Here is a 25,880-nt window from a genome sequence, read left to right on the forward strand (position 1 = left end):
CAGTTTCGTAATCTACCCGCAATCTACAAAAAATAACAAAATTAGTTTTTCCTAATATAGGTGACTTGCGAAATATATAATAGCTAGGTATAGAATAGCTAAACCTTTATTTCTATTGAGTTCTGCAAAAAAGACTGTTCAAATCCCGAATGTATAAATATAATATTTTGATCTAGAAAATCCTAGATTTTTTGTAATTGGCAAGCATTTTCGTCTTAATACAACCCTACAATAAACAATTATACATATTTCAATTTGTATATTTATACACGTTTACCTATACATAATATAATATGTTTGTATATATTATACACAGATCGCGTGTCTAACGTGTTTCTATGGTACTAAATACTGACTGAGTCTCGTCGGATATGTCCACATGCATACTCCGTTGGTCATTTGGGGTATTGTTCACTAGAAAAAAGAACATAAGAACATATAATATATGATAATTAATCGTATAATAGATATCATAAACTATTATATCAGGTAACCGACATAGCTCAACGGGTTGCGAAGCTGAAGTGGCAATGGGCAGGCCACATAGTTCGTGCAACCAATAGACGTTGGGGTCCCAAGGTGCTAGAATGGCAACCTTGCACCGGAAGACGCAGTGTTGGAAGATCCTCCACTAGGTGGACGGACGACATCAGATGAGTCGCAGGGAGCCGCTGGATTCAGGGGGCGCAAGACCGTGGCGTGTGAAAGTCCCTACAAGAGACCTATTGTCCCAGCAGTGGATGTTAATCAGTTGATGATGATGATGATGATGATGATTCCCACGGAAACAAAACCTCGGCGGTCGCTAATAATATGTTTATGATTAATCTAAATCACTATAAGTGATTTTTTTAGTCCAATCCCAAGACATTAATCCTCAGAATAAGGACTGTTAGAAGTAGCCCTATTGTGACACTTACTGTTAGAGCGAGATAGCTAAATGCATTTAAGCTCTTGTTAGAACGTGACAAAATGATTATGCTTTGTCCTTATCACCGTGGCCACTTTTTTTTGTTTGTCAAAATGTATTTGTAGGTGAGTATTTGACAAACAACGTGAAGTGTAGAAGGAATGACATTTCACAAGTAAGAAAATCTGCTTGAGCGAGAGGGACTGAGGGGGCCACGCTAGTTGCAAATCTAGTGCATTAATCTTACCTTCATTTTTGGTCGAACGGATAACGTTAATTTTTGAATCAATCGTGTTGCTGCATCTAGAACAAGATACAGGATTTGTCAATAATCACCCTTTAATCATATAAACGCAAGCGAAGGAAGCACGACATTTTTAATCAATTTATTTGAAGACAAATTAGACTAGAATCAAACAAGGGAACTTAGGTGAATGTAAAACTTACTCAAAATTCGCAATTTACAAAATAATATGAGCGCAAAAAGTATAGGTACTTTTACCGAAAATTAACGTGAGCGTAGTGAGCTTAATGTTTTTGACAAGACAGAATGGAATCAAGATGAAATAATTCAAGAAGATGAATGATTTTAAACTATAAACATACCAGAAGTGAAGTCAAATATTAACCACGACACACAGCGGCTTATCTTTCATTTTTTTATTTTTTTTTATTTTTTTATTTTATTTATTTTATATCTAATTAGAACGGCAGTGCCACTTACACTAACTAGATGATTAATAATAAATTTAAATACAAATAAAGGTACAAGAAAAAAGACATAAAATACAAAACGATAAAAGATCAAAGAATTTTGAATATGTACGCTGAGAACATTGAATGACATATTCATGCAATGCTCTCAGCGTACTTCAGTAACTCCCGAACCAGTATTATAGACCCATCATTAAATGGGTCCCATTGAGCATTATTGTCCAAAAGCGCGTTGAATGATGCTAATGAACGGGGTATAGGTGACATAGATCTAGCAATAGTGCGATGATGTGGGACCACGAAAAGTTTATATTTTCGTGGACGAAGATTACTGTTGGACTATTAACATCATAATAACCTTACTGCAATATTTACTTGATTAGGGCACAATTGCTATTGAAACCACTCAATCAGAAATGCGACCTAAACACAAAAACATTTAATAGTCGAATGAGTCTGTGGGTGAACCCAGACTGACTTAAGAATCATCAAATACTCGCTTTTATACCAATCGATTCAAGATGGTGATGCAACACATCACGTGACCGCGTCTGTCAGAGATAATTAATTATTATAAGTGCGCTAACAAAACATTGTTGGCAATATTCTGAAAACTACTGTTCGTAGATTTCAGAATATTGTCAGCAAAATCGCTAATGTCTAACCCTTTACGTTGTAACTTAGGTACTGTAATAAAATTTTGTGATAAGCTATTAATCACAGTTATGAGGGGAAACAAGGCATAAAATATACTAACCAGTGATTGCTCCAAGCCCCTTCAGTCTAGTCCTAGGTTCCAACAATAACAGATACACTGGTACCGCTGTCAGTATCATCAGACATCCAACCCCGGTCTCAGCCGGAGAAGCGTAGGCAGGAAACGCCACTACGGCTATCGTGCAGATTATGTACACCACTGAAACATAAAACATACAATTTTACAACGTCCCACATATTATAACTGATGTAATGCAAAAAAAACTGCATTGAAAACGGCTCAGTAGTTTTACTGAAAAATGATAACCCTAAACAAAATATACAATCTTCGTTATGCTGCGGGTAAAATAAAATACAAAGAAAACTCTTTAACTAGTCAAATCATTAAGATTTCAGCAAGGCCTTTGATTGGCTGTATCAAGAAAATTTAACAAATATAATATAAAATTCATGCAACACAATGATAATATTATTTACGTTTATATTTAAACCATGTTAAAAATAAAAAGTGAAATTAGGTTTAAACACAGATAAATAATCAGGGGTTCCTCAAGGCAGTCATGTTAGTCCAATACATTTTAACTTTTATAAAAATGATTAAATTTGTTTTACAAAACATAGCGATACAAATATGTTAAATTCTACTTAAATAAATAAAAATTTTCTTACCTGGGAAGAACAAATTTACTTTAATAGGTCGTTCTAGATTTGGTTGTGTGTAACGCAGGACTGGCAGACACAGCACTGCGGCTCCTATACTGAGCTGTAAATATAAGAGAAATAATCACTTGTTATAAAATTAATAAATTCATTAAATAAAAATGAATTTAATTGATAAAGATTCCTCTTTCTGATTCTTGAAAAAGAAACTCGTAACACGATTTTAGTGCACGACTTGTATAGTATTTAGGAATTAAGTATGTTCTAAGAGATCGACAGTATAAGTAGCCCCTTATGATTACTCAACGAAAGAAATCACGATCTTCTACAACGAGAATAGAAGAAGAGTTACGATGCAGAGCGAATTTTACAATTACATGACTTTCAATAAAATGTACATACCCAAGTAGCGAATCCCACGTAGTTGATAAGAGCGTATATGTCAGAGACAGTGAGGTAGAGCAGAGATAATAACGCTACAGCCAACACAGCCGGTGCGGGCGTTGCACGACTGGTCACCATAGTTAGCATACCGGGGAGTTGACCTTGCGCTGCTCCTGCGTAGAATAATCTAGAAGATAGAGAAAGAAAAGTGGGTGAATTTAAAGAAAACCTTATCTAGAAGAGATTCAATGGAAAATGGGTAATTTTAAGGAGTACAATCTGGAAGATATACAAAGAAAAGAGGGTGATTATATCGAGTATCGAGAACAATGTAGATGATATACAAAGGTATCTAGAAGATGTAGAAACGAATCTAATTCTAGGAGATGTAGGTACAGCAATTTATACAGAATAATACAGGAGATGTACAAAGGAAAATGGGTGATCTAGAATGACTTAGAAGATGTAAAAAGAAAAGTGGATCAAGATATACAAGAATAACAAACAAGGTGGATATAGAAAGTGGCTGATTTTATAGAGGACAATCTATAAGATGTGAAAAGGAAGTAAATTAAAGTAGATTTCTGTAATAATTTAAAAACATGAGATGATACACAAGATAGTAAAGATAAAATACAAACTGACCTTGAAGAAGTAAGCAAGACGCCGTTGACAGCGCCGAAGGTGGAAGCGGCTACGAACAGCGGTATAGAGAGAGCAAACCAGCCGAACAGACGCTCGGCAAATGTCACAGCTACTGCCGCTGAACCTAACACCTGTAACGAACAAAATGTATTTTTTTATTTTTTTGCGTAAGTATCTATCGCAATGTTATTCCAAGAAAGCTCCCACCATTCTCATAATTCTCATATATCATGGCCTTCACGAATAAGAAATACGACGCGAAGAGAAAGAAAGAAAGAGGTTATTTTTTGTGGCACGCAATCTAAGACAATGCTGTTTCTTGATCGAAAAAGTCCGTATTCAAGTAAAATGTTTTATGAAATTCTACAAATCAATTTGTATAATATATACCTATATGGTTCGCCTCCTCAACATCTAGAAACAATAAGACACACTTACCTCAGTAGGAGATAAGGTGGTGTAAAAAGCAACGTTGGTGAAGGTATAGACGACGGTAACGAGTGCGCAAGAGATGGCGATAGCGCGGGGAAGGTTGCGCACCGGGTCCTTGAGCTCTTCGATGATGAAGTTGAGATAGTTCTTGAAATAGAAACACTTACCTCAGTAGGAGATAAGGTGGTGTAAAAAGCAACGTTGGTGAAGGTATAGACGACGGTAACGAGTGCGCAAGAGATGGCGATAGCGCGGGGAAGGTTGCGCACCGGGTCCTTGAGCTCTTCGATGATGAAGTTGAGATAGTTCCTGAAATAGATGAAAGAGAAGAAATCTTAATCTAAGATCTTACGATCTTTTAGAGGTCTTAAGATAATAATATTTACGGTTAAAACTACATTCGTAAAAAATATGGTTCTATAATAGCTTTTTATTCTTGGATTTATAATGTATTTTTGTTACTTACTGGTAATCAACTAAAATGAAAACTAGTTTTCATATGAAGCCCTTTGAAATTTCAGTGGGAACACCGCCGAAGTTGGTTCCACAGTTTGCATGTGCGTGGAAAAAAGGTTTTGGCACAACGGGTGGTCGAAGTGCACCAGGCACCCAGGTGGTGAGGGTGTAATTGCTCGGCTTTTTCAGAAAATATAAAAATAGTTACAACCCGGGTATCTTTAAAACAAGAGTGAATCTTCTAGGTAAACGCGTCTTCTTAGGCCGCATCATCACTTTCCATCAGGTGTGGTTGTGGTCAAGCGTTTGCCTATAGGTAATGCATTTTTTTAAAAAGTTATTCACCATCCATTATAGGCGAAGAGTCCCGAATAGAAAGACAAGGCTATGGATGTCACGTCACTCGTGGTGCCCTCGAAGGTGAAGTGTTCCGTCTTGCCTGAAATCAAAATGTAATAATCACTTGAAACAAAATGCCGGCAGGTGGTATTGTACATCGACCTTTAAGAAAGACGTTTCGGCTTCGTAGAGCTCAGGTCGCAACGGAGGCATGGATCGACGTAATTTTTTTTGCATTGGTATAGTTAAAGACCTGGAGAGTGACATAGGCTACTTTTTATCCTATGAAACCGAAGAGTTCCCACGGGATTTTCAAAAACCTAAATCCAGTACGAAGTCGCGGGCCGCATCAGCTAGTTAAGACATAGGTATTGCCTAAAATCATTAATAGCTGAATTAGTACTTACTCATGAAATAATGACATCAGAATGTCATGCCAACAAACCCAGACTTCCCTAATTGGTTTCGGAAGGCGTCGGCGAGCGCAGGACTAACGGACAGACGACACGGCGCGTCTTATTAGATGATTGCGGCAATCCGGTGCGCGCTGGGATACTTAATTTCATGTGAAAAGGCGCCTTTATTGCATTGTTGTACGTGCCTATTCTAGTTTTGTACGCATCTCGAAGTTTCTTAATCAAGCTTCTCAATCATATGCTAGCAAGTCAAGTACATGCGAAAGGATGTGAAAGGAGGAATCCGTCGTCATCATCATTAACAATGATTACGTAAAACGTTGCAATAGCGACAGCAGTAGCATTGCGACAGTTCATTTGCGGTCTCTCTTCTTCTTCTTTTTATTTTGCTTTGTGGGTATTGCTGTCTCTTTCTAGCCGCTGTTTTGACAGCTGCAATGATCGTGAGATTTACGCCTGTCGCGAAATACGTAATCACTCCGCGGGTCTCCTCTCAGAATGAACCACGCTGGCCAAGTGCGCATTGGCAGACTTCACACACCTTTGAGAACATTGTGGAGAACTCTCAGGCATACAGGTTTCCTCACCTGTTTCCTTCAGCGATAAAGCAGGTGAAGTAGTATAATTGCTTAAACATTATAGAGGAAAGTTAGAGGTGCGTGGCCCGGTATCGAACCCCGACCTCCCGAATAGGCCGATATTAGATATATCGGCCTATTCGAGAGGTCGAGGGTCTTAAGCACTATAGGCTATTCACCTATTCAACATTTATATTATATTATACCATCTAAAACTGATGATAACTGTACAAACAAACTTAAGAGTCGTAATCTCGTTTTGTGTTGTAGTCTCGTTTTATAACATTGCAAGCGGGAGGATCTGGGAACATTATTGTCCCAAAAAAAACCTAAGTACCATTATGTGATTAGCAAAAAGGGGTCATGGCCCCCAACAATGAGGAATTCGATGCTGAAAGTGAGATGATTTAAATAAGGTTAATTGCCAAACTAATAATATATCTACTTAGCAACTTTGTGGTTAATCAAGATTGACTTCTCGTTTCAATTCTAGAAAATTCTACTCCCAACTTTCTTCAAGTGAGGCCAGGCAATTTGGTTTTCCTATGTACACAAAGGAGCAATTTGTACGACGAATAGATTTATCTCGAGTATTGATATCCAGGATCGGTGTCTGCAGCGGACATCGGTGAACGAGCTTTTATTGTGAGATGGTTTTCTAATTGAGTAACGCTAGCTTTCGCATTCTTTTTTAGAGTTCCGTATTTCTAGAGAAACAAGGAGCCCTAGAATCACTTTATTGTCTGTCTGTCAAGACTCGTCAAGGGAATCAAAACCAACACTACATCTACTTACTTCTTAACTTCTTGTATTTCTTGTGGGTACTTCTTGTTAACTTACCATAATGGAATTTGGTAGGTAGAATGTCTAGCACAAGTAAAGGGAAAAACCGTGAATTTGTGGTTACACCACAAAAAAAAGGTTGGTTATACTGGTTTGAGATTTCTTGTACGATGGTGTGGAACCCTTCGTGTGCGAGTTCAACTCGCAAATGACAGGTTTTTGTTTTGGAAGTCGATTAGGAAGATAACAACACCCTTACCTCGACACAGCTGGTAGATGCCGGCCGCTATGATGATGAACAAAGCCAGCAGCTTGGCGTAAGTGAACCAGTCTTGCACGCGCGTGGCCGCCCGCACAGACCAGCAGTTCACAAACGTGAGGAGTACTGGAAATAGGAACATTTTTGTGCTCAAAAAACAGATAAAGGCCACAAAAAACAGAGGCCACAAAAAGCTTCAAAAAACAGATTCTACAGAGAAGTGCAAGCAAGAATTAAGTGGCAATATAATATTTTTTTTTATAAAAATGGCGAGCAAACGAGCATCAGGTGTTACCGCCGCCCATGAACATTTGCAGTAAGTACCAGAGGAACCACCAATGCATTGCCAGCCTTTCAGGAATTTATTGGTCCGCCCCTTGAACCCCATGTTGTAATCTAAAGGGAACACCGCCGAAGGGAGTTGATTCCACAGTTTGCATGTGCGTGGAAAAAAGGATCTGGCATTTAATGTACTTACGTACCTAAGTAACGGCAAAAAATTAGCAAGCCCTTCTGTCACCAGATGAGGTCAAATCGCGGTGAAATGTCTCGTAAAAATTTTTGAGCACCAAGACTCCATGTCCCCAGGGTCTCCACGGCAAACGGAACAGAAATATAACTCTCGATAAGAGAGGATTTGCGCCGCTTGCCGTTTTCAGCCATTTCTGCTGCGGCTCACGGTCTTGATGCTGTCTCCCTGGTATGACACGGGGCCAATGTGTCAATGCGTCCCACGTTCGGTCTTTTATAGGATATATTATTTTAGCAATTTCGAGAAAGAGGTCAACCGTCGAATCCAACTCGGTTGGGCAGCGTTCAGGAAGCTTCGAGATGTCTTCTTGTCCAAAATTCCTTAGTGCTGGAAGACCAAAGTCTTCGAACAGTGCGTGTTGCCAGTGATGACATATGGATCCGAGACATGGTCGCTAACTATGGGCCTCATAAGAAATGAGGAGATCCGTAAGAGAACTAGAGTGCCCAATATAGCTCAACGGGTTGCCAAGCTGAAGTGGCAATGGGCAGGGCACATAGTTCGTACAACCGATAGACGTTGGGGTCCCAAGGTGCTGGAATGGCGACCTCGCACCGGAAGACGCAGCGTTGGAAGACCCCCCCACAACGTGGAGGAACGACATCAGACGAGAGATGGCGGCGGAGCAAGACCGTGGCGTGTGGAAGTCCCTACAAGAGACCTATGTCCAGCAGTGGACGTCTATCGGTTGCTGATGATGATTATTTTAGCAACTTACATATACAACAGGCAGCCAGTAGCCGCGTGGCGTCTTCGGGCGGGTCGCACTCGGGGAATATGGGCTTCAGTACGTAAACACTGAACGTTAGCGCCACGATCGCCTGTGGAAGGAAGTATATTATTAGGTACTAGCTGATGCCCGCGACTTCGTGCGCGTGGATTTACACTTTTCAAAATCCCGCGGGAACTCCTTGATTTTCCGGGATAAAAGTAGCCTTTGTCACTCTCCAGGTCTTTATCTATACACATGCAAAAAATCACGTCAATCCGTTGCACCGTTGCAACGGGATGGAAGGACAAATCAACAAGCAAACACACTTTCGCATTTATAATAAGGGTAGGTACTGATTAACACACGATTTGGAAAAAATTGTCTTTTTTTACTCCAATTTTGAATAGGCGCCCAAATATATACCAATATAGTAGTTCAACATACAATAAAGGGGCTTTAAAAGATATATTCTTCCTAAGTATAAATAAACCCGGCCCACGTTGGGCGACAATATCACGGCTCTGTAGTAAACACAAACATAGTGTCGGACGTTCAGCTTTTATTTGTTTCCATTAAGCTACAGGTTCGTATATTGACACCGGAAGTTTTAGTAGGTACTAACTCGGATTTGATTTGCTTTAATTATGTTTTAACACTTTTAAACTATATTTAAAGCCGCGAAAGCCTAGTGATTAAGACCATGGTCGTTGCGGATGCCAATATTTTGACATCCGCTGATTATTAGAAGTTAACACCCACGGACGCGGATTTCCGAATTAATGCGAATGTTCCGCATCTGCGAATGCGGATGCGAATATCCGTAATACCCCTGTTGGGTACTATTGTACAACTTTTGATTGGTCAGCGAACGGAGATATCAACTAGCTAACAGCTTTTTAGTTTAGTTTAATATTTTTTATTGTACACCAAAAAGAAAAGACACAAAAAGTAACATATAAAAGAAGAACATACAATTAGCTTTACCAGTGGTAAATTAAACCTGACTATTCATAAGCACTTTTAAAAAGTTTACATGAATAAAAAAACATTCTATTCTATTCTATTCTATTCTATTCTTTGTAGTTCGTTACTTGTTGCAAATATGAATCCGCATCCGTAAAAGCTCCACATTAATTGATGCGAAAGCGGATGTCTGAATTAAAGCGAATGTTCCGCATTTGCGGATGCAAACATCCGTAACACCCCTGGTTAAGACGTCGGCCTTCTATTCGGGACGCGCGTCAGGGGCTTGATTTCGAATGCGAACCAAATTTCGAATATGCGTTTTAAGTAATTGTATGCATTCCTGCTTGGCCGAAACTCGGCGAAGTTTTAAATGTAGGTAGGTACATAAATAGATATGCCTGTAGCTTACAATGAGACCGTTAACTTACGGAGAGACAATCGCGGTGATAGTCTCGCCGTGACACGAAAGTTGATACAACTCATAGACCAGTACCCGTAGTACTTATAAGATTTTACGTCTCACCAAACGTTGCTAGAATTCGAGAATCGAAACACAATAACATCAAAGTAAAATTGACCTAAAGATCCTTGAATTTAAGTCAAAAATTCAATGCCACTGATTTTAATTTCGCATCGTTTCCGCTTGGAGCGCTGGCGGTAGATGTGTAGACAAACTTGAGCTTTAAAACAAGGCATTTAAGATCCAGTTTCTATAACGTTCAGTTACTATAACGCAGAAGTCTTTCGACTCTCGAATTCTAGCAATGTTTGGTGTGACGTAAAATCTTATACTACGGGTACTGTAGAGTGTATATAAGGCATATGTAACCATTATAATAAAGGCAGTATTAACCCAACGCTCCGTGTTTGATTACGCTTCCAAGATCCCGCCTTACATACGCCGGGTACGCCGTGCCACCAAAGTTGATACAACTTTTAGACCAATCTCCACAGGGCGATACGATAGTACGCGATAGCTCGGAATAGCAATCGGGGAGGGAACGCTCCGCACACTCGCACAGCCCCTGCGCTAACCCGGTGCGGGCGAGCGCGGTTGACGTGCGGGTGTGCGGAGCGTCCCCCTGTCTCATACCCCGATTACCATTTCGATCTGTCGCGAACTATATGCTGTAGCTACAGTACGCGGCAGAAAGTAATGTACATCGGCCTTTAGAATGACATTTCGGCTTTGTAGAGCGTTGTATGTCACGCATACCTCTTTCATGACGTTTTGTCGGTCTCAACGACAGAGACGATTCTCTACAAATCTGCTAAAGATCGATGTACATAACTTTCTGTCGCGTACTGTATGTCTATGACGTCAACAAGAACAAATCAGATTACTGGCCCGGCTTGTCTTGAGTGTTACGTAACCTCGATAGGTAACACTAACTAATGTAGGTCGAATGTTTTTGGTTAGCGAAGCCTATCTGCCCTAAATATCTATTTTATCGATTTCCAATGAAAGACAAAAGCACCAATTGCTCTGTAATAAAATTGTTGAATAGTCTAGCGATGGTTTTTACGAGGGTTGTATAACTATATTATGTTAATCCACCATATAAGGTTTGCTATGAAATAATACTTTTATATCTCTCAGTGAAGCAGCAATGCAAAACCAACCAATGTCAAATGAATTTGATGGCTATCATATTTTAGTATTGATCACTGAGTTAGCAAATCAACCCGCTGGAAAGCAATTTATTTTTTTATTTTATTTAATTTTTTATTTAGACAAAACGAAAAGTGGACAATTTACACCACACTTTTAGACCAAAGCACTAGATCAAAAGCCGAGACTAGTGTTGGCAGTTTGCAGCCCAAATAGACCGTAGTCTGTGCTAGGGCTGACAAAGTTCATCGACCTCATTCATACTATATTATATTATATTATATTATATTATATTATATTATATTATATTATATTATATTATATACTATATTATATTTATACTATACTATATATATTCATACATTACTAAAACTATATTTTATTTGGTGCAACAGTGTTAATGCATACGGAGTTTAGATATATAATTTGAATAGATAGGATAAATTTTAATAAGTTAAAGCATTCGTTTCAACAGATCTTGTCATAAAGACGTTTAAAATTTTCAAAACAGGTTTCTAGGAGAAATTTCACTTGCACTTGATAACACGAATATGATATAGAGGACGATAGATAAATACAAGAAACATATTGCTTATCTCAAATAAAGTTAGCTCCGAATAACGGTAGGAACAGTCATATTAATGTACTTGTTGATATGGTCAGATGCTGAGAGACATAATGTTGAGAAGGGAAGATAGAGAAAAACAAGAAAAAAAGGAGGGAGAGCAACCAGAGGGTCAGCACGAAGTAATGTTACAGGGTTCCGTGCTGATCTCGCAGAGGGAGAGGTCTTTTTAGTCCGTGCGAGTCGGACACACCCTGTCGATAGACAGAAGTCCATTAGGGATTTTTCCTCCTCCTAGAGAAAAAAAAAATGTACTTGTTAAAAATTCTACGTTTTGGCAACCCTATGCTCTTGATGTAGTGATACTCAAGTCTTGGAAAAGCTACGCGAAGCAAAGAATAGACTTGCAAATGGGATTAAAGTGTGATGTTTAAAAGCTACCACCTCAGCTTAGCTAGGTGTGTGCCCGGGATCGAACCCTCTACCTTCATTTTTAGGGTTCCGTACCTCAAAAGGAAAAACGGAACCCTTATAGGATCACTTTGTTGTCTGTCTGTCTGTCTGTCAAGAAACCTACAGTGTACTTCCCGTTGACCTAGAATCATGAAATTTGGCAGGTAGGTAGATCTTATAGCTGACATTTGGGGAAAAATCTGAAAACCGTGAATTTAGGGTTAGATCACACAAAAAAAATTAAATTGTGGTTATGAACTAATAATTAGTATTTTCAACTTTCGAAGTGAGTGACTGTATCAAGTGGGGTATCATATGAAAGAGCTTTACTTGTACATTCTAAAACAGATTTTTATTTATTTTCATGCATCACAGTTTTTGAATTATCGTGCAAAATGTCGAAAAAATACAACTGTAGTACGGAACCCTCAGTGTGCGAGCCGGACTCGCACTTGGCTGGTTTTTTTTTAAATTAACAATATTAGCCATGTTAAATGACTAATAGTCCCCTTTTCTCTCTTCATTAGGAGAGGCTATCACAGCTCGTCTAGTGTCCACACAGTGGACATAATATGTTAATGTTTCGTAAGTCCGTTTAGTCGCACGGTAGCGCGCTCCACCCATACCGCGCACTTTGGCTGCGCTCAACGCGCTGCTGAAGGAGTCCCCTCGCTGTGACATATTTGCTGTCAAATGGGTTGACCTCATGGGTCAAATCTTGCACTTTTGTGAAAATTTATAATTTTGCTTTTTTAAATTTATAATTTTAACAATTTTTGTAAGTATGTTTATGTTAGTTTGTACTCGTAGTTTAATTAGTGTAATTGGCTTTATGGCCGTTCTAATTAAATAATAAATAAATAATAATAATAATAATAATATTGGTTGATAATGTTGCTGATGATGATGATTATCATACCTGTGAACAAGGCCTGACGATCATACACTCGATCCAGAGTCGTATGAACGCGGCGAAGGGTCCAAACGTCTCCATGATGTAAGCGTAGTCTGCTCCGCTCAGACGGATCATTGTACCGAGCTCGGCGTAGCAGTAGGCACCAATCTGTGAGAAAAAAGCTTCAATAACTTCTGAAATAAGCTCATCACCATCCAACGTCATTATAAATCCTAATCTTAATCTCTATATATAAAAATGAATCGCTGAATGTGTTGCTAATCGCAAATCTCGAGAGCAGCTGAACGGATTTCGCTAATTCTTTTTTCATAATATTCCTTGAAGTACGGGGATGGTACTTACGGAGAGAAAAATTTAAAGTATAAAAAAAATTAAAGAATCCACTGATGTTAGGTAGGCGGTACGAAGTTCGCCGGGTGAGCTAGTAATACCTATTATAAATGTGAAAGTGTGGATGTTTGGATGTTTGTTACTCAATCACGCAAAAACGGCTGAATGGATTTGGATGAAATTTGGAATGGAGATAGATTAGACCCTTGATTAACACATAGGCTACTTTTTATCCCGGAATATCAGAGTTCCCGCGGGATTTTGAAAAATCTAAATCCACGCGGATGAAGTCGCGGGCATCAGCTAGTTATAAATTATAAATCTTAATATATAAAAGGGAAAGTTGACTGACTGACTGACTGATCTAAGTATCAACGCACAGCTCAAACTACTGGACGAATCGGGCTGGAATTTGGCATGCAGATAGCTATTATGACGTAGGCATCCGCTAAGTAAGTATTTTTGAAAATTCAACCCCTAAGGGGAGCAAAATGGGGGTTTGAAATTTGTGTAGTCCACGCGGGCCTAAGCTAGTCCATAATAAGTAGGTATTAATAATCATTAATTCGCCATGTTAAAATTAGCTCTAGTCTAGAGTATAGACACACATTCAGCAGTTCTAAGATTCTGTGGTCATCTTAAATTTCACTTGTACTTACTTGGAACTAATAGGCATAATCAGTGGCGGATTAGCCACGTAGCAAAAGTAGCAAATGCTACGGGCCCCGCACAATTTTGGGACCCCGCGGGTCAACGTTTTCTAACCGTACAAATGTATGTATTTAGATCGAAGCGTGAAAATAATAAGTATTTTTTCAAATCAATGTACGTATTTCATAACATTAAAACCTGTTAAAAATTAGTTGAGGAACCCGATGTGCCAAAAACGTCTTAATCACCTCATTTTAATGAATATTATTGAATAAGTACTGAGTTACTTAGAGAAATCGATATGAAAAGTATTATTTATAAATTTGTCCAAACTAAATCCAGAAAAGTTTGTTTGTAACAGTTTTGTTGCAATCCAAGGGCCACTTGATAAAATTTGCTACAGGCCCCGCGCTCGCTTAATCCGGCACTGGGTATAATAGGTATCTAATAATAGAATGATGAAAAATGATACCTTTTGTTGTGTACATGATAATATTTCTCTCGTGTCTGCAAAATTTCATAGACCTTGGTTGCTTAATTCAAATGAGAATCAAACCACGCTTATATGTAGTTAATGGCGGAGAGTACTCTTTTAAACCATCATCATCATGATCAATCCATAACCGGCTCACTACAGAGCACAGGTCTCCTCTCAGTATGAGAAGGATTTGACCATAGTCCACCAGGCCCAAGTGCGGATTGGCAGACTTCACACACCTTTGAGAACATTATGGGGAACTCTCAGGCATGCAGGTTTCCTCACAATGTTTTCCTTCACCGTTAAAGCGAGTAAAACCCACTAGGAACTCATATATGGTCTCCACGTCACAGGTTTAACCTAGTGTGGAGACCACTAGTAACCGACGCCAAAATAACTTGGTTTTGTTAAATAAAGATATTTTATTTTATTTTTATTTTATTTAATTGGTAAGGTACATATGTGGTCCAAGAGTGTGGCACAATAAATTGTTCGTTGACGCGTTTCAGCAACAAGGTCGTTGTGGTCGTATCTTGCAACTCTCTAATGTGGGACAAGTTGTGGTTGGATTTTTTATTGCAGATTTTACATACCATATTATGATTACCGTTAGATTGGGTCCCGGTTATTATTACCAATATCTAATAATCTTAACGACCTAAACTAACCTTATAGATATCAACATCATCAAAATCAACTAACTGCAGAGCAGGGCTCCTCTCAAAGTGAGAAGGGTTTTGGCCATGGTCTACCACGCTGGCCATGTGCAGATTGGTAGACTTCACACACCTTTGAAATCATTATGGAGAACTCTCAGGCATGCAGGTTCCCTCACGATGTTTCCTCACGTTAAAGAAAGAAATAAAGAAAAAAAAATTTTGTCCTGTCGGTCTGTCAAGAAACCTACAGGGTTCAAGTTACAACCCCGTTGACCTAGAATCATGAAATTTGGTAGGTAAGTAAGTCTTATAGCAGACATTAGGGAAAAAATCTGAAAACCGAGAATTTGTGGTTACATCACAAAAAAAATTAAATGTGTTTTGGACAAAAATAGCTGTGATAACCTAGTGGTTAGGACGTCCGCCTCCTGATCGGAGGTCGGGAGTTCGATCCCGGGCACGCACCTCTAACTTTTCGGAGTTATGTGTGGTTTAACTAATAATTAAATATCACTTGCTTTAACGGTGAAGGAAAACATCGTGAGGAAACCTGCATGCTCGAGAGTTCTCCATAATGTTCTCAAAGGTGTGTGAAGTCTACCAATCCGCACATGACCAGCGTGGTAGACTATGGCCAAACCCTTCTCACTCTGAGAGGAGACCCGTGCTCTGCAGTGAGCCGGCGATGGGTTGATCATGATCATGATGAGCGGTTTTATCGAATCCCCATTTTAATTTAATCTCCAAATTGTTCGCTCAAGTGGCTTAAAATGGGATTAAGAAATGTTTAATTAATAATTTGATCTTGAGAATGACTTTGCGAAAGTGATTGCTAACATTGCGACCCTGACCTGGGAGTTATTATAATAACAATATAAATATTTATATGTCAATGATAACTTGTGATGTGATGATAAAGAACAATTCTATTCGCATGATTGTATAGAAAGGCTCAGTAATTAGAATGACTGACTGATCTATTAAAATTTCAATTTCCTAAAGTTCAACGGCTGGTAGCCGTACGAAAAACCTAGGTACCTACGCATAGCTTATAGCAGATAAGGGGAGAAATCTGGAATCTGTAAATTTGTGGTTACATCACAAAAAAATTAAAATGTGTTCATGAACAAAATAATTAGCATTTTCAACTTTTAAAGTAAGATTTACCATACCAAGTGGGGTATCATATGAAAGGGCTTTACCTGTAAAATCTAAAACAGATTATTTTATTTATTTTTAAGCTTAATACTTTTTGATTTATCGTGCAAAATGTCGGAAAAATACGGCTGTACTTAGTACGGAGCCCTCGGTACGCAAGTCTGACTCGCATTTGGCCGGGTTTTTTACGTACTAAAATCTAAAATAAAAATTCCGAAGAAAGATCCTTCAACTTACCATACTAAAAACTCCAGAAGCCACCCACACAAGCAGACTAGCATTCACCGACCCCGTGTACTTCAGCACCCCAGTGGGAGACACGAAAATGCCACTGCCGATAATCGAACCCACGATCACCGTGATCCCGTTCAGCAGGGACATTTTCGCCTCCAATGCTCCCCCGGACTTGACATCTTCCTGGTCTGACTTGAGATTTTCCGTGTCACTGCAATCCTCTTCCGTTGCTTTACTTTGCGGCGCCCTGGAACAAAAATAATTAGTTATATTTATAACAAGTAATAGTCTTCAGCTTTCTTGTTATAAATATCCTTCTCACTCTGTGGGGAGACCCGTGCTCTGTAGTGAGCCGGTGATGGATTGTTTTTTTTTTAATAGATATAGCGAGCAAACGAGCAGGCATGATGTTAAGTGATTACCGCCGCCCATGAACATTTGCAGCACCAGAGAAGCCGCCGATGCGTTGCCGGCCTTTTAGGAATTTGATCATGATGAAGTAAAGCTTCTGGTTCTTTTTTCTTGACATAGCTCAACGGGTGCTCGAAGCTGAAGTGGCAATGGGCAGGGCATTACTCCGAAAAACCGATAGACGTGGGTCTCTAGGTGTTGGAATGGCGACCTCGCACGGGAAGACGCAGCGTTGGAAGACCCACCACTAGGTGGATGGAGGTCACCAGTCGAATCGCAGGGAGCCGCTGGATTCAGGCGGCGCAAGGCCGTGGCTTGTGGAACTCACTACAAGAGACCTATGTCCAACTGTGGACGTCTATCGGTTGATGATGATGATGATGATGATGATGATTATACTTTAAGACTATCATCTAGTGACAAAATGCGACGCGAGGTACCTACCAAGAAAATTTGAAAATACCTAATTTTCAAATTTGCTAGTTATATTTTCTGCCGCGTACTGCACATGTATTACTAGCTTATGCTCGCGACTTCGTCTGCGTGGACTACATAAACTTCAAACCCCTATTTCACCCCCTTAGGGGTTGAATTTTCAAAAATCCTTCCTTAGCGGGTGCCTACGTCACAATAGCTATCTGCATGCCAAATTTCAGCCTGATTCGTCCAGTAGTTTGAGCTGTGCGTTGATAGATCAGTCAGTCAGTCAGTCACCTTTTCGTTTTATATATTTAGAATATAGTTCCTAGTGTATTGAACTTTCAACTTTGTTAAAGTAGGAAAACAGAATCGGTGCCCTTATCAGTTGACCTCTGGCACTGATAACGAACAGCTCAAATGCGCCAATAACAGATAATAATATTGGTTTCATATTACAACCATTATGCTTGTATGTCACATTTATTGTTTTCACAGTTTTATATCAATTACTGACTGACTGATTCCACCAACTTCATCCGGGTGACATTTCAAAATCCTTTCGTAGTATGTCGTACTCCAAAAGCTGATCCACGCGTCTGGTGACCCAAGAGCTGGTGCTTACGACTATTTCACTCAACGGTTAGGGTGGTTTGATACTTCCGGCCGCGAAAATTCAAATTTTACTTAGTTAGTTTTTCGAAAATAGTAGACTAATCATACATCAAAAGCTTATGGTAAAGAGTTTTGCAGGCACAACACTTATGCATCTACATGTTTTTCCATAAAACTCAAAAATACTCATTTACTTCATATTTGTTCTTGAAAGATAATTTTCTAAATTTTCCCAGATTTGCACAAATATGAAGTAAATGAGTATTTTTGAGCAAAGTTTTTATGGGAAAACATGTAGATGCGTAAAGGTTATGCCCGCAAAACTCATTACCATAAGCCTTCGATGTATGATTAGTCTACTATTTCTGAAAACTAACTAAAATTTGAATTTTCGCGGCTGGATCTATCAAACCACCTCAAGTTCCCTAGCTGTCGTGGACTGTGACTCAACCGTTAAGTCACGGTAATATTGTTAAGTCTAGGCTACAAATTCCTGCACGTTTCACTTTGTGCAATAAAAAAGAAACCTAAACACTTAATCTTATTGGATGTGCAATCAGCAATGATTGCATATCCAATAAGATCATCATCGTAGTTGCGCTGACTTGACACGGGTCTTCACAGACTGATCCAGATTGCACATCTGTAGAAAATAAAATTTCTTTCTTTCTTTCTTAAAATATTAATTAAGCTTAAAATGACCAAATGTAATACGCATTATCATCATCATCTTGATCAACCCATCACCGGCTCACTACAGAGCACAGGTCTCCTCTCAGAATGATGACTAGTTTCAATACATCCGGAGTCCTTTTTCAAAGAGCTCTGCTGCTTACTAATGACGTGAATCTAGTCGGTTATTAGTTTTAGGTATTATTCATAAGTTATATTATTATTTTAAAAAATAAATCGCTCCAACCCCACTCTTTTTCACCCCAATTCAAAATTGGGCCATTTGTATGAATACTAAATAACAAAGGGCCGGAGAACGTCCTTGCATGACCCCCTTTTTAGCGCTCTGCTATAATATTATCGCTTCCTTTGAATTCGCATTATAATCGGAAAATTTAGCACTCACCGGCGTAACGAACACACGGTCATTACCAATATTTTTAATATTTATGTAGTAGGAACAGTAGGGAATTTCTTAGTTTTTTAAAAATCCCGTGGGAACTCTTTGTTTCCCCGGGATAAAAAGTCTATGTCTAAGCCTATGTCCCTGTCCAGGTCTTAAACTATACCCATGCAAAAAATCACGTCAATCCGTTGCTCCGTTGCGACGTGATTGAAGGACAAACCAACAAACAAACCCACTTTCACATTTATAATAGGGGTAGTGATTATTGTAAATTGAACATTTAAAAAGAGCAACCGCCAAGTTGCTTGCTGGTTCTTCTCGGTAGGAACGGCATTCCGAACCAGTGGTAAATTATTTTGACGATTCAAAAGCACTTGTAAAAGTTTATTTGAATAAAAATATATTATTCTACTTATTCTTTCGCCACCAATTTACCCTGAAGTTTCCAAGATAGGATACGACAATACTCCAAGCAGTTGCTTTCAAACTTGAACATTTGGATAGACTTGTAGTATTCAAAATGGAGTCTTTTGTATGAGCATTAAATAACAAGGGGTCGGAGGACGTCCTTGGGTGACCCCCTTTGTTGCTCCTGTAGGAGCAACAAAGAAAGGGGGCCTCCTACAATAGCCATACAAAGATTCTTTTGATACCATTTAATTTAAAGTAGTGGGGACCAGACATTCTTGTTGCTCTATATTGTATACTAGCTGATGCCCGCGACTTCGTCCGCGTGGATTTAGGTTTTAAAATCCCGTGGGAACTCTTTGATTTTCCGGGATAATTTTTTTTTCTGTACGTCCAGAAAATATTTTATTTAGTCAATAAGTCGATTATTGGATATATTTTTTTTTAATTTATTTATTCAGATACAAGTTAGCCCTTGACTGCAATCTCAACTGATGGTAAGTGACGATGCAGTCTAAGATGGAAGCGGGCTAACCTGGAAGGGGTATGGCAGTTTTTAATAAACCCATGCCCCTTTGGTTTCTACACGACCTCGTACCGGAACGCTATATCGCTTGGCGGCACGGCTTTACCGGTAGGGTGGTAAATAGCCACGGCCGAAGCCTCACATCAGACTAGGCAGTTTAACCGATTTTGATGAAATTTGGTACAGAGTTAGCTTACGTCCCGGGGTATGATAGACTTAGATTGGATAGACCTTTGTCTCATCTCAAACATGTCGTTAAAGTTAAAAGTGGCAGCTTTTAAACATCACACTTTAAAACCATTTGCAAGTCTGTTTTTTGCTTCGCGTAGCCCTTTCAAGACTTGAGTATCACGAAACGTAGCACATCGAGAGAACAGGGTTGCCAAAACGTAGAATAACTATCCATATTATAAATGCGAAAGTGTGTTTGTTTGTTGGTTTGTCCTTCAGTCACGTCACTACGGATCGACGTGATTTTTTGCATGAATATAGTTAAAGACCTGGAAAATGAAATGGGCTACTTTTTATCCCGGAAAATCAAAGAGTTCTCACGGGATTTTGAAAAACCTAAATCCACGCGGACGAAGTCGCGGGCGTGATCTAGTTTATTATAAGTATGGTATTATTATATAAGTATGGCGTTCTTATAACTTATTCAAACACGAACTGTCAGGGGCGAAAATGTAGGGCAAACTATTGACAATAATGAAATGTTCTCGGATCAGTAACTAATTAGGTAGTTAATTAAGTAAGTAGGTACCTCCTTTCCTTTTTCTGTATTCTGCAAACGAATAGCTTAGAGTGTTTTTTGACTACACTTCTATTTTAAAATATTTCTAGAATTGCTTAAAAGGAAAAGCTGACTGACTGACTGATCTATCATCCACTAAGTAAGTATTTTTAAAATACAGTTCCTAAGGGCGTAAAATGTATCATAACCTGCCAGCAGGTCTGATTGCAGCCAAAAAAATATCAGTCAGTCACCTTTTCCTTTTATATACTTAGACTCTTTGTTACATAATCGAAACTGTAGTATATAGGGGTTGAAAGTACACAGTAATGGGGTCAAGGGAGGTCGTTACGTTGCAACCTTTCAGCTTCACGCGGTGAATCGATACCACGTGGGTTGAGTTTCATCTTGCTTAGTATCTAAAAGCATCATCAAAAGATCCCTGGCTACTATTATAATAGCTTAATTTACTTTATCCCCAACCTGCCCTTCTCCGAAGATCCCCTCCGCGAAGATTTATTTTTATTTATTTTATTTATTTATACTTTATTGCACATAACACAAAGTAAACATTAAAACAATACAAGATTTACATCAAAGATCCCGTTTCTTTTTTTTTTCTTTTTAGTGGATGTGCTTTATAGAACCATGGAACTAGAAAATATAAATCAGCTTAGTTCATCATCATTATCAATGGATAGACGTCCTACAGCTGGACATAGGTAGTTGTAGGGACTTCCTCACCCCCCTTGAGAGCCGCCGGCTTCCGGGGGCTCCCTGCGAGTCCAACGCTGCGCTGAGACGGTGCGAGGTCGCCATTCTAAACACCTTTGGACCCCAACGGGTAACGTCAATTTTTCGAGCTAGGTATGGCCTGCCCATTACCATTTCAGCTTCGCAGCCCGCTAAATTATGTCGGTTATTCTGGATCTCCTACGGTTCTTTTCATTTCTGATTTGATTAGTTACTTAGAGAAACTTCGAGCATAGCCTCCATTGCTAATAAATGATTTTATTATTATTATTATGAGGCCCATGACCACGTCTCGGATTTAATTTTTTTATTTTATTTTATTGGTTTGCCAACAGATAATACTTACACATCTCTAGGTATATATAAAAATGAATCGCTGAATGTGTTGCTGATCGCAAATCTCGAGAACATAATATTATAGCTGAACCGATTTCGCTAATTCTTTTTTTATAATATTCCTTGAAGTACGAGGATGGTTCTTATGGAGAGAAATTTTTAAAAAATTTGAATCGACTGTTAGGCGGTACGACGTTCGCCGGGGCAGCTAGTATAAAATAAAAATTACAATGCACAGGAAAATAAATTAAAAGTGTGCAAGTGCGGGATTACTGCTAAAATACAATTATGAAAAAATTACCAAGGCACCAAAAAGTATTATCATGGACCTATATTAACTCTTGTTACATAATAAATTCGGTAATAAATTAAATTATTTTTTAATTTTTAGCGTTTGTGGCTAGGTATTGAAGTTGGTTTTTTGGACTGCTACGGATCTTAGCTTATGTTCCCTACTTACGAGAAAAATCCTTTTAGAATACTAGACCCAACGGTAAATTAAAAACAATCGAAAGTGGACAACCTCCCTGGCGCAGTGTTAAGCGCTGTGGTCATATTAGAGGGAGGTCCCGGGTTCGATTCCTGGCAGGGATTTGGAATTTTATAATTTCTAAATTTCTGGTCTGGTCTGGTGGGAGGCCTCGGCCGTGGCTAGTTACCACCCTACCGGCAAAGCCGCCAAGCGATTTAGCGTTCCGGTACGATGCCGTGTAGAAACCAAAGGTGTATGGGTTTAATAAAAACTGCCATACTCCTTCCAGGTTATCCCGCTCCCACCTTAGACTGCATCGTCACTTACCATCAGGTGAGATTGCAGTCAAGGGCTAATTTGTATCTTAATAAAATAAAATAAAAGTTTTTGTAGGTTGTAGCACTGCAATAGTTTGCAGTGAATCGTCATAATAAGTATATGCAAATACTTAGAACTGTTGCGTCATTCGTTTTGAACGTTCGTTAAACTTGAACCGAACTTCAAGACTGGTTTGGAAACTACTTTTTACATTTACTCTTAACTTTTAACCAGAAGATGTCTACAGGTTTCAGTCTTCCAAGAAATATGCTTCCAAATTGTTTCCTTATAGGTAGATACTTTGTTTTCTTAGGAATACCAGTCGTGCTACTTTTTTTAGGGTTCCGTATCCGAAGGTAAGCTGTGGTAGCCTAGTGGTTAGGACGTCCGCCTTCCAATCGGAGGTCGGGGGTTCGATCCCGGGCACGCACCTCTAACTTTTCGGAGTTATACAGTGCGTTTTTAAATAATTAAAATGTCACTTGCTTTAACGGTGAAGGAAAACATCGTGAGGAAACCTGCATGCTTGAGAGTTCTCCATAATGTTCTCAAAGGTGTGTGAAGTCTGCCAATCCGCACTTGGCCAGCGTGATAGACTATGGCCAAAACCCTTCTCACTCTGAGAGGAGACCTGTGCTTTGTAGTGAGCCGGTGATGGGTTGATCATGATGATGATCCGAAGGGTGCCAACGGGACCCTATTAATAAGCCTCAGCTGTCCGTCCGTCCATCCGACCGTCTGTCTGGCAGTGGGCTATATCTCGTGAACCGTAATAGGTAAGTACAGTACCTACGCGCCCGAAAGTGATGTAGTGATGACATTTCGGATTTGTAGAGCGTTGCGAGCGTCACTCATACCTATATGATGTTTTGTCGGTCTCAATGACAGAGACAATGCTCTACAAATCTTCTATGTCCTTCTCAAGGTCGATGTACATTACTTTCTGCCGCGTACTGTACTAGGCCTCCGCTGTCCGTCCATCCGTCCAGGCTCCAGCTGTCCGTCCGAGCGTCCGTTTGTCTGGCAGCGGACTGTATCTCGTGAAACATAATATTCTGTTGCCGTTATAACAACAAATAATTAAAAATTCAAAATGAAAATGTAAAAAAATTAAAAGTGTTATTTGTTGTTCGTTGGTACGGAACCCTTCGTGTGCGAGTCCGCCTCGCACTTGACCAATTTTTTTAATTTTACGAGTTTAAATTATGCAACTAATTTGCAATATTTTTTTTCAATGGCCTCCCGTAACGCTAATTTAATGAATCACTAATTTGAGTACTATTGTTATTTTATTAGCTAACCAGCTGATGCCCGCGACTTCGTCCGCGTAGAAGAATAAGAAGAAGAAGAATAGAATTTATTTGCTGAATTTATATGCTCAATGGATATATGTTTTTAAAAATCCCGTGGGAACTCGTTGATTTTCCGGGATAAAAAGTGCTAGCCTATGTCACTCTCCAGACATTCTCCCGAGCGAAGCAGGGCGGTTCAGTTAGTTATAAAATAAAAATTAATTATAAGTAGACCGTACCTACTTGTATATTTTGTTTATTTAATCTCAAATTCGTTTGATAGATCGTAATAATCGATAGATTTGAATAATTAATTTATTAATTATTTTTGCATAGACGCAAGAATTTGAAAGACGCAAGGACGCTGTTGTATATAAATACATAAACACGTTTTTTTTTTTAATTAATTGAATGAGCAAAATATAGATCGCTTTAATAGGTACCTAACCTTTATGATTTTCCTGTTTCATATATTATGTACATAAATAAGGTACTTTCTAAACATAACTAAAAAAACAAAATGTCAAGGATGAAAATGAACTTTTACCCTACAGGCGTAGATCAAAAGCTTTTAAAAGCTATTAAATTGATGCACTCTTTAATTTCTAAAATATAATTTTCTAAAATATACAACTTACATTTTTATATGTTTTTCACTTCAATTTTTAAGCTTCGATATTTAAATAAAATTTTATGGTCACTGAACTGATATTTCCCGCCTTTTTCGAGAGGGGCGACTAGGCCCGCCAAGCCGGTCTGCGAGACTGCCGTGCGCCAATTATGAGAGAGATGGAACAATAAATCTGTATGAGAGCAATAGAGATGCATACATTATCGTATTGAACGAGAGGAACATAGGGGCGGAAAAACGAAAGGGGTTGATTCTGAACGGAGGTCCACTTTTTATTTTATTTTCTGAACAATTTTTCATTCAGTAAAATATTTTGTTATTTTTTAAAAGAAATGCTTTTTCCGAAGCGGAAATAAATCTTTGATGCTCAATTTTAATTTGTTTTATTTTTACCTGCTTACATCCTACTTTCCAGCGCTTTTCCGACGTAAGAATGGTCGATAGCTGATAACCTAACTTAGTTTTCCTATGGTTTTCCTCTTTGGTATGAATAGAAAATTAGAAACAAAGTAGGAAGGTAGGTACCTACCTATTTGAAAATAATAATTTGTACGTCAGGGTATGACAGATTGATTGCTTAAAAAGTGCAACCGCCGAGTTTCTTCCTTGGTTGACAGATATTCTGAACTAGTGGTAGTTAGACGATCTTTTGACGATTCAAAAGTACTAATTGTAAAAGTTCATTTGAAAAAGATAAAAAGATAAAATCCTACCAATATTATAAATGTGAAAGTGTGGATGTTTGGATGTTTGTTACTCAATCACGCAAAACGGCTGAACGGATTTGGATGAAATTTGGAATGGAGACAGATTATACCCTGGATTAACACACAGACTACTTTTTATCCCGGAAAATCAAAGAGTCCCCGCGGGATTTTGAAAAATGTAAATCCTCGCGGGCATCAGCTAGTAAAACATAAAACTAAAGCCGCTTACAACGCAGTAAAATATTGTATCTACACTATACGAAACCGCTCTATCTCTTTCTAAAGGTACAGTAGGCGGCAGAAAAATATGTACCTACATCGACCTTTAGAAAGAGCGGTTTTGTCTACAGAGTATGCTCTACAAAACCGCTCTCTTTGTGCGTCTATTATACATAGGTAAAGTGAAGAATAATTCGAATTTCGCGGCATTTCTATAAAAAAAACCCTGAAAAACCCACAGAAAATATTTCAAACTTCATAGACTACAGACACGGCTATAGATTTTGGACTGAATAAAAAACTAAAATCACGAATCTATACTAAAGAAAGCAAGATTCGTGACTAAAATGCACAAGCGCTCTCAACTATTCAGACTCTATCAAGAACCATTTCCGAACGTAATTCAAA

General features: G+C 38.8%; 1 protein-coding gene across 1 annotated transcript; it reads right to left on the minus strand.

Moving 5' to 3' along the window:
• On the minus strand, positions 1–24,676 carry LOC117993585 (Y+L amino acid transporter 2). The gene is made up of 13 exons (XM_034981392.2): positions 24,554–24,676; positions 16,563–16,806; positions 13,053–13,196; positions 8,544–8,646; positions 7,294–7,419; positions 5,264–5,357; positions 4,630–4,771; positions 4,031–4,161; positions 3,404–3,572; positions 3,011–3,104; positions 2,382–2,540; positions 1,158–1,213; positions 1–414 (listed from the first exon to the last, which is right to left on the minus strand). Coding segments are annotated over exons 1-13 (1,467 nt in total). The 5' UTR covers positions 24,556–24,676; the 3' UTR covers positions 1–411.
• Between the last annotated feature and the right edge of the window lie 1,204 nt (positions 24,677–25,880).

Source organism: Maniola hyperantus, chromosome 24, assembly GCF_902806685.2.
Source record: "Maniola hyperantus chromosome 24, iAphHyp1.2, whole genome shotgun sequence".
Taxonomy (NCBI): domain Eukaryota; kingdom Metazoa; phylum Arthropoda; class Insecta; order Lepidoptera; family Nymphalidae; genus Maniola; species Maniola hyperantus.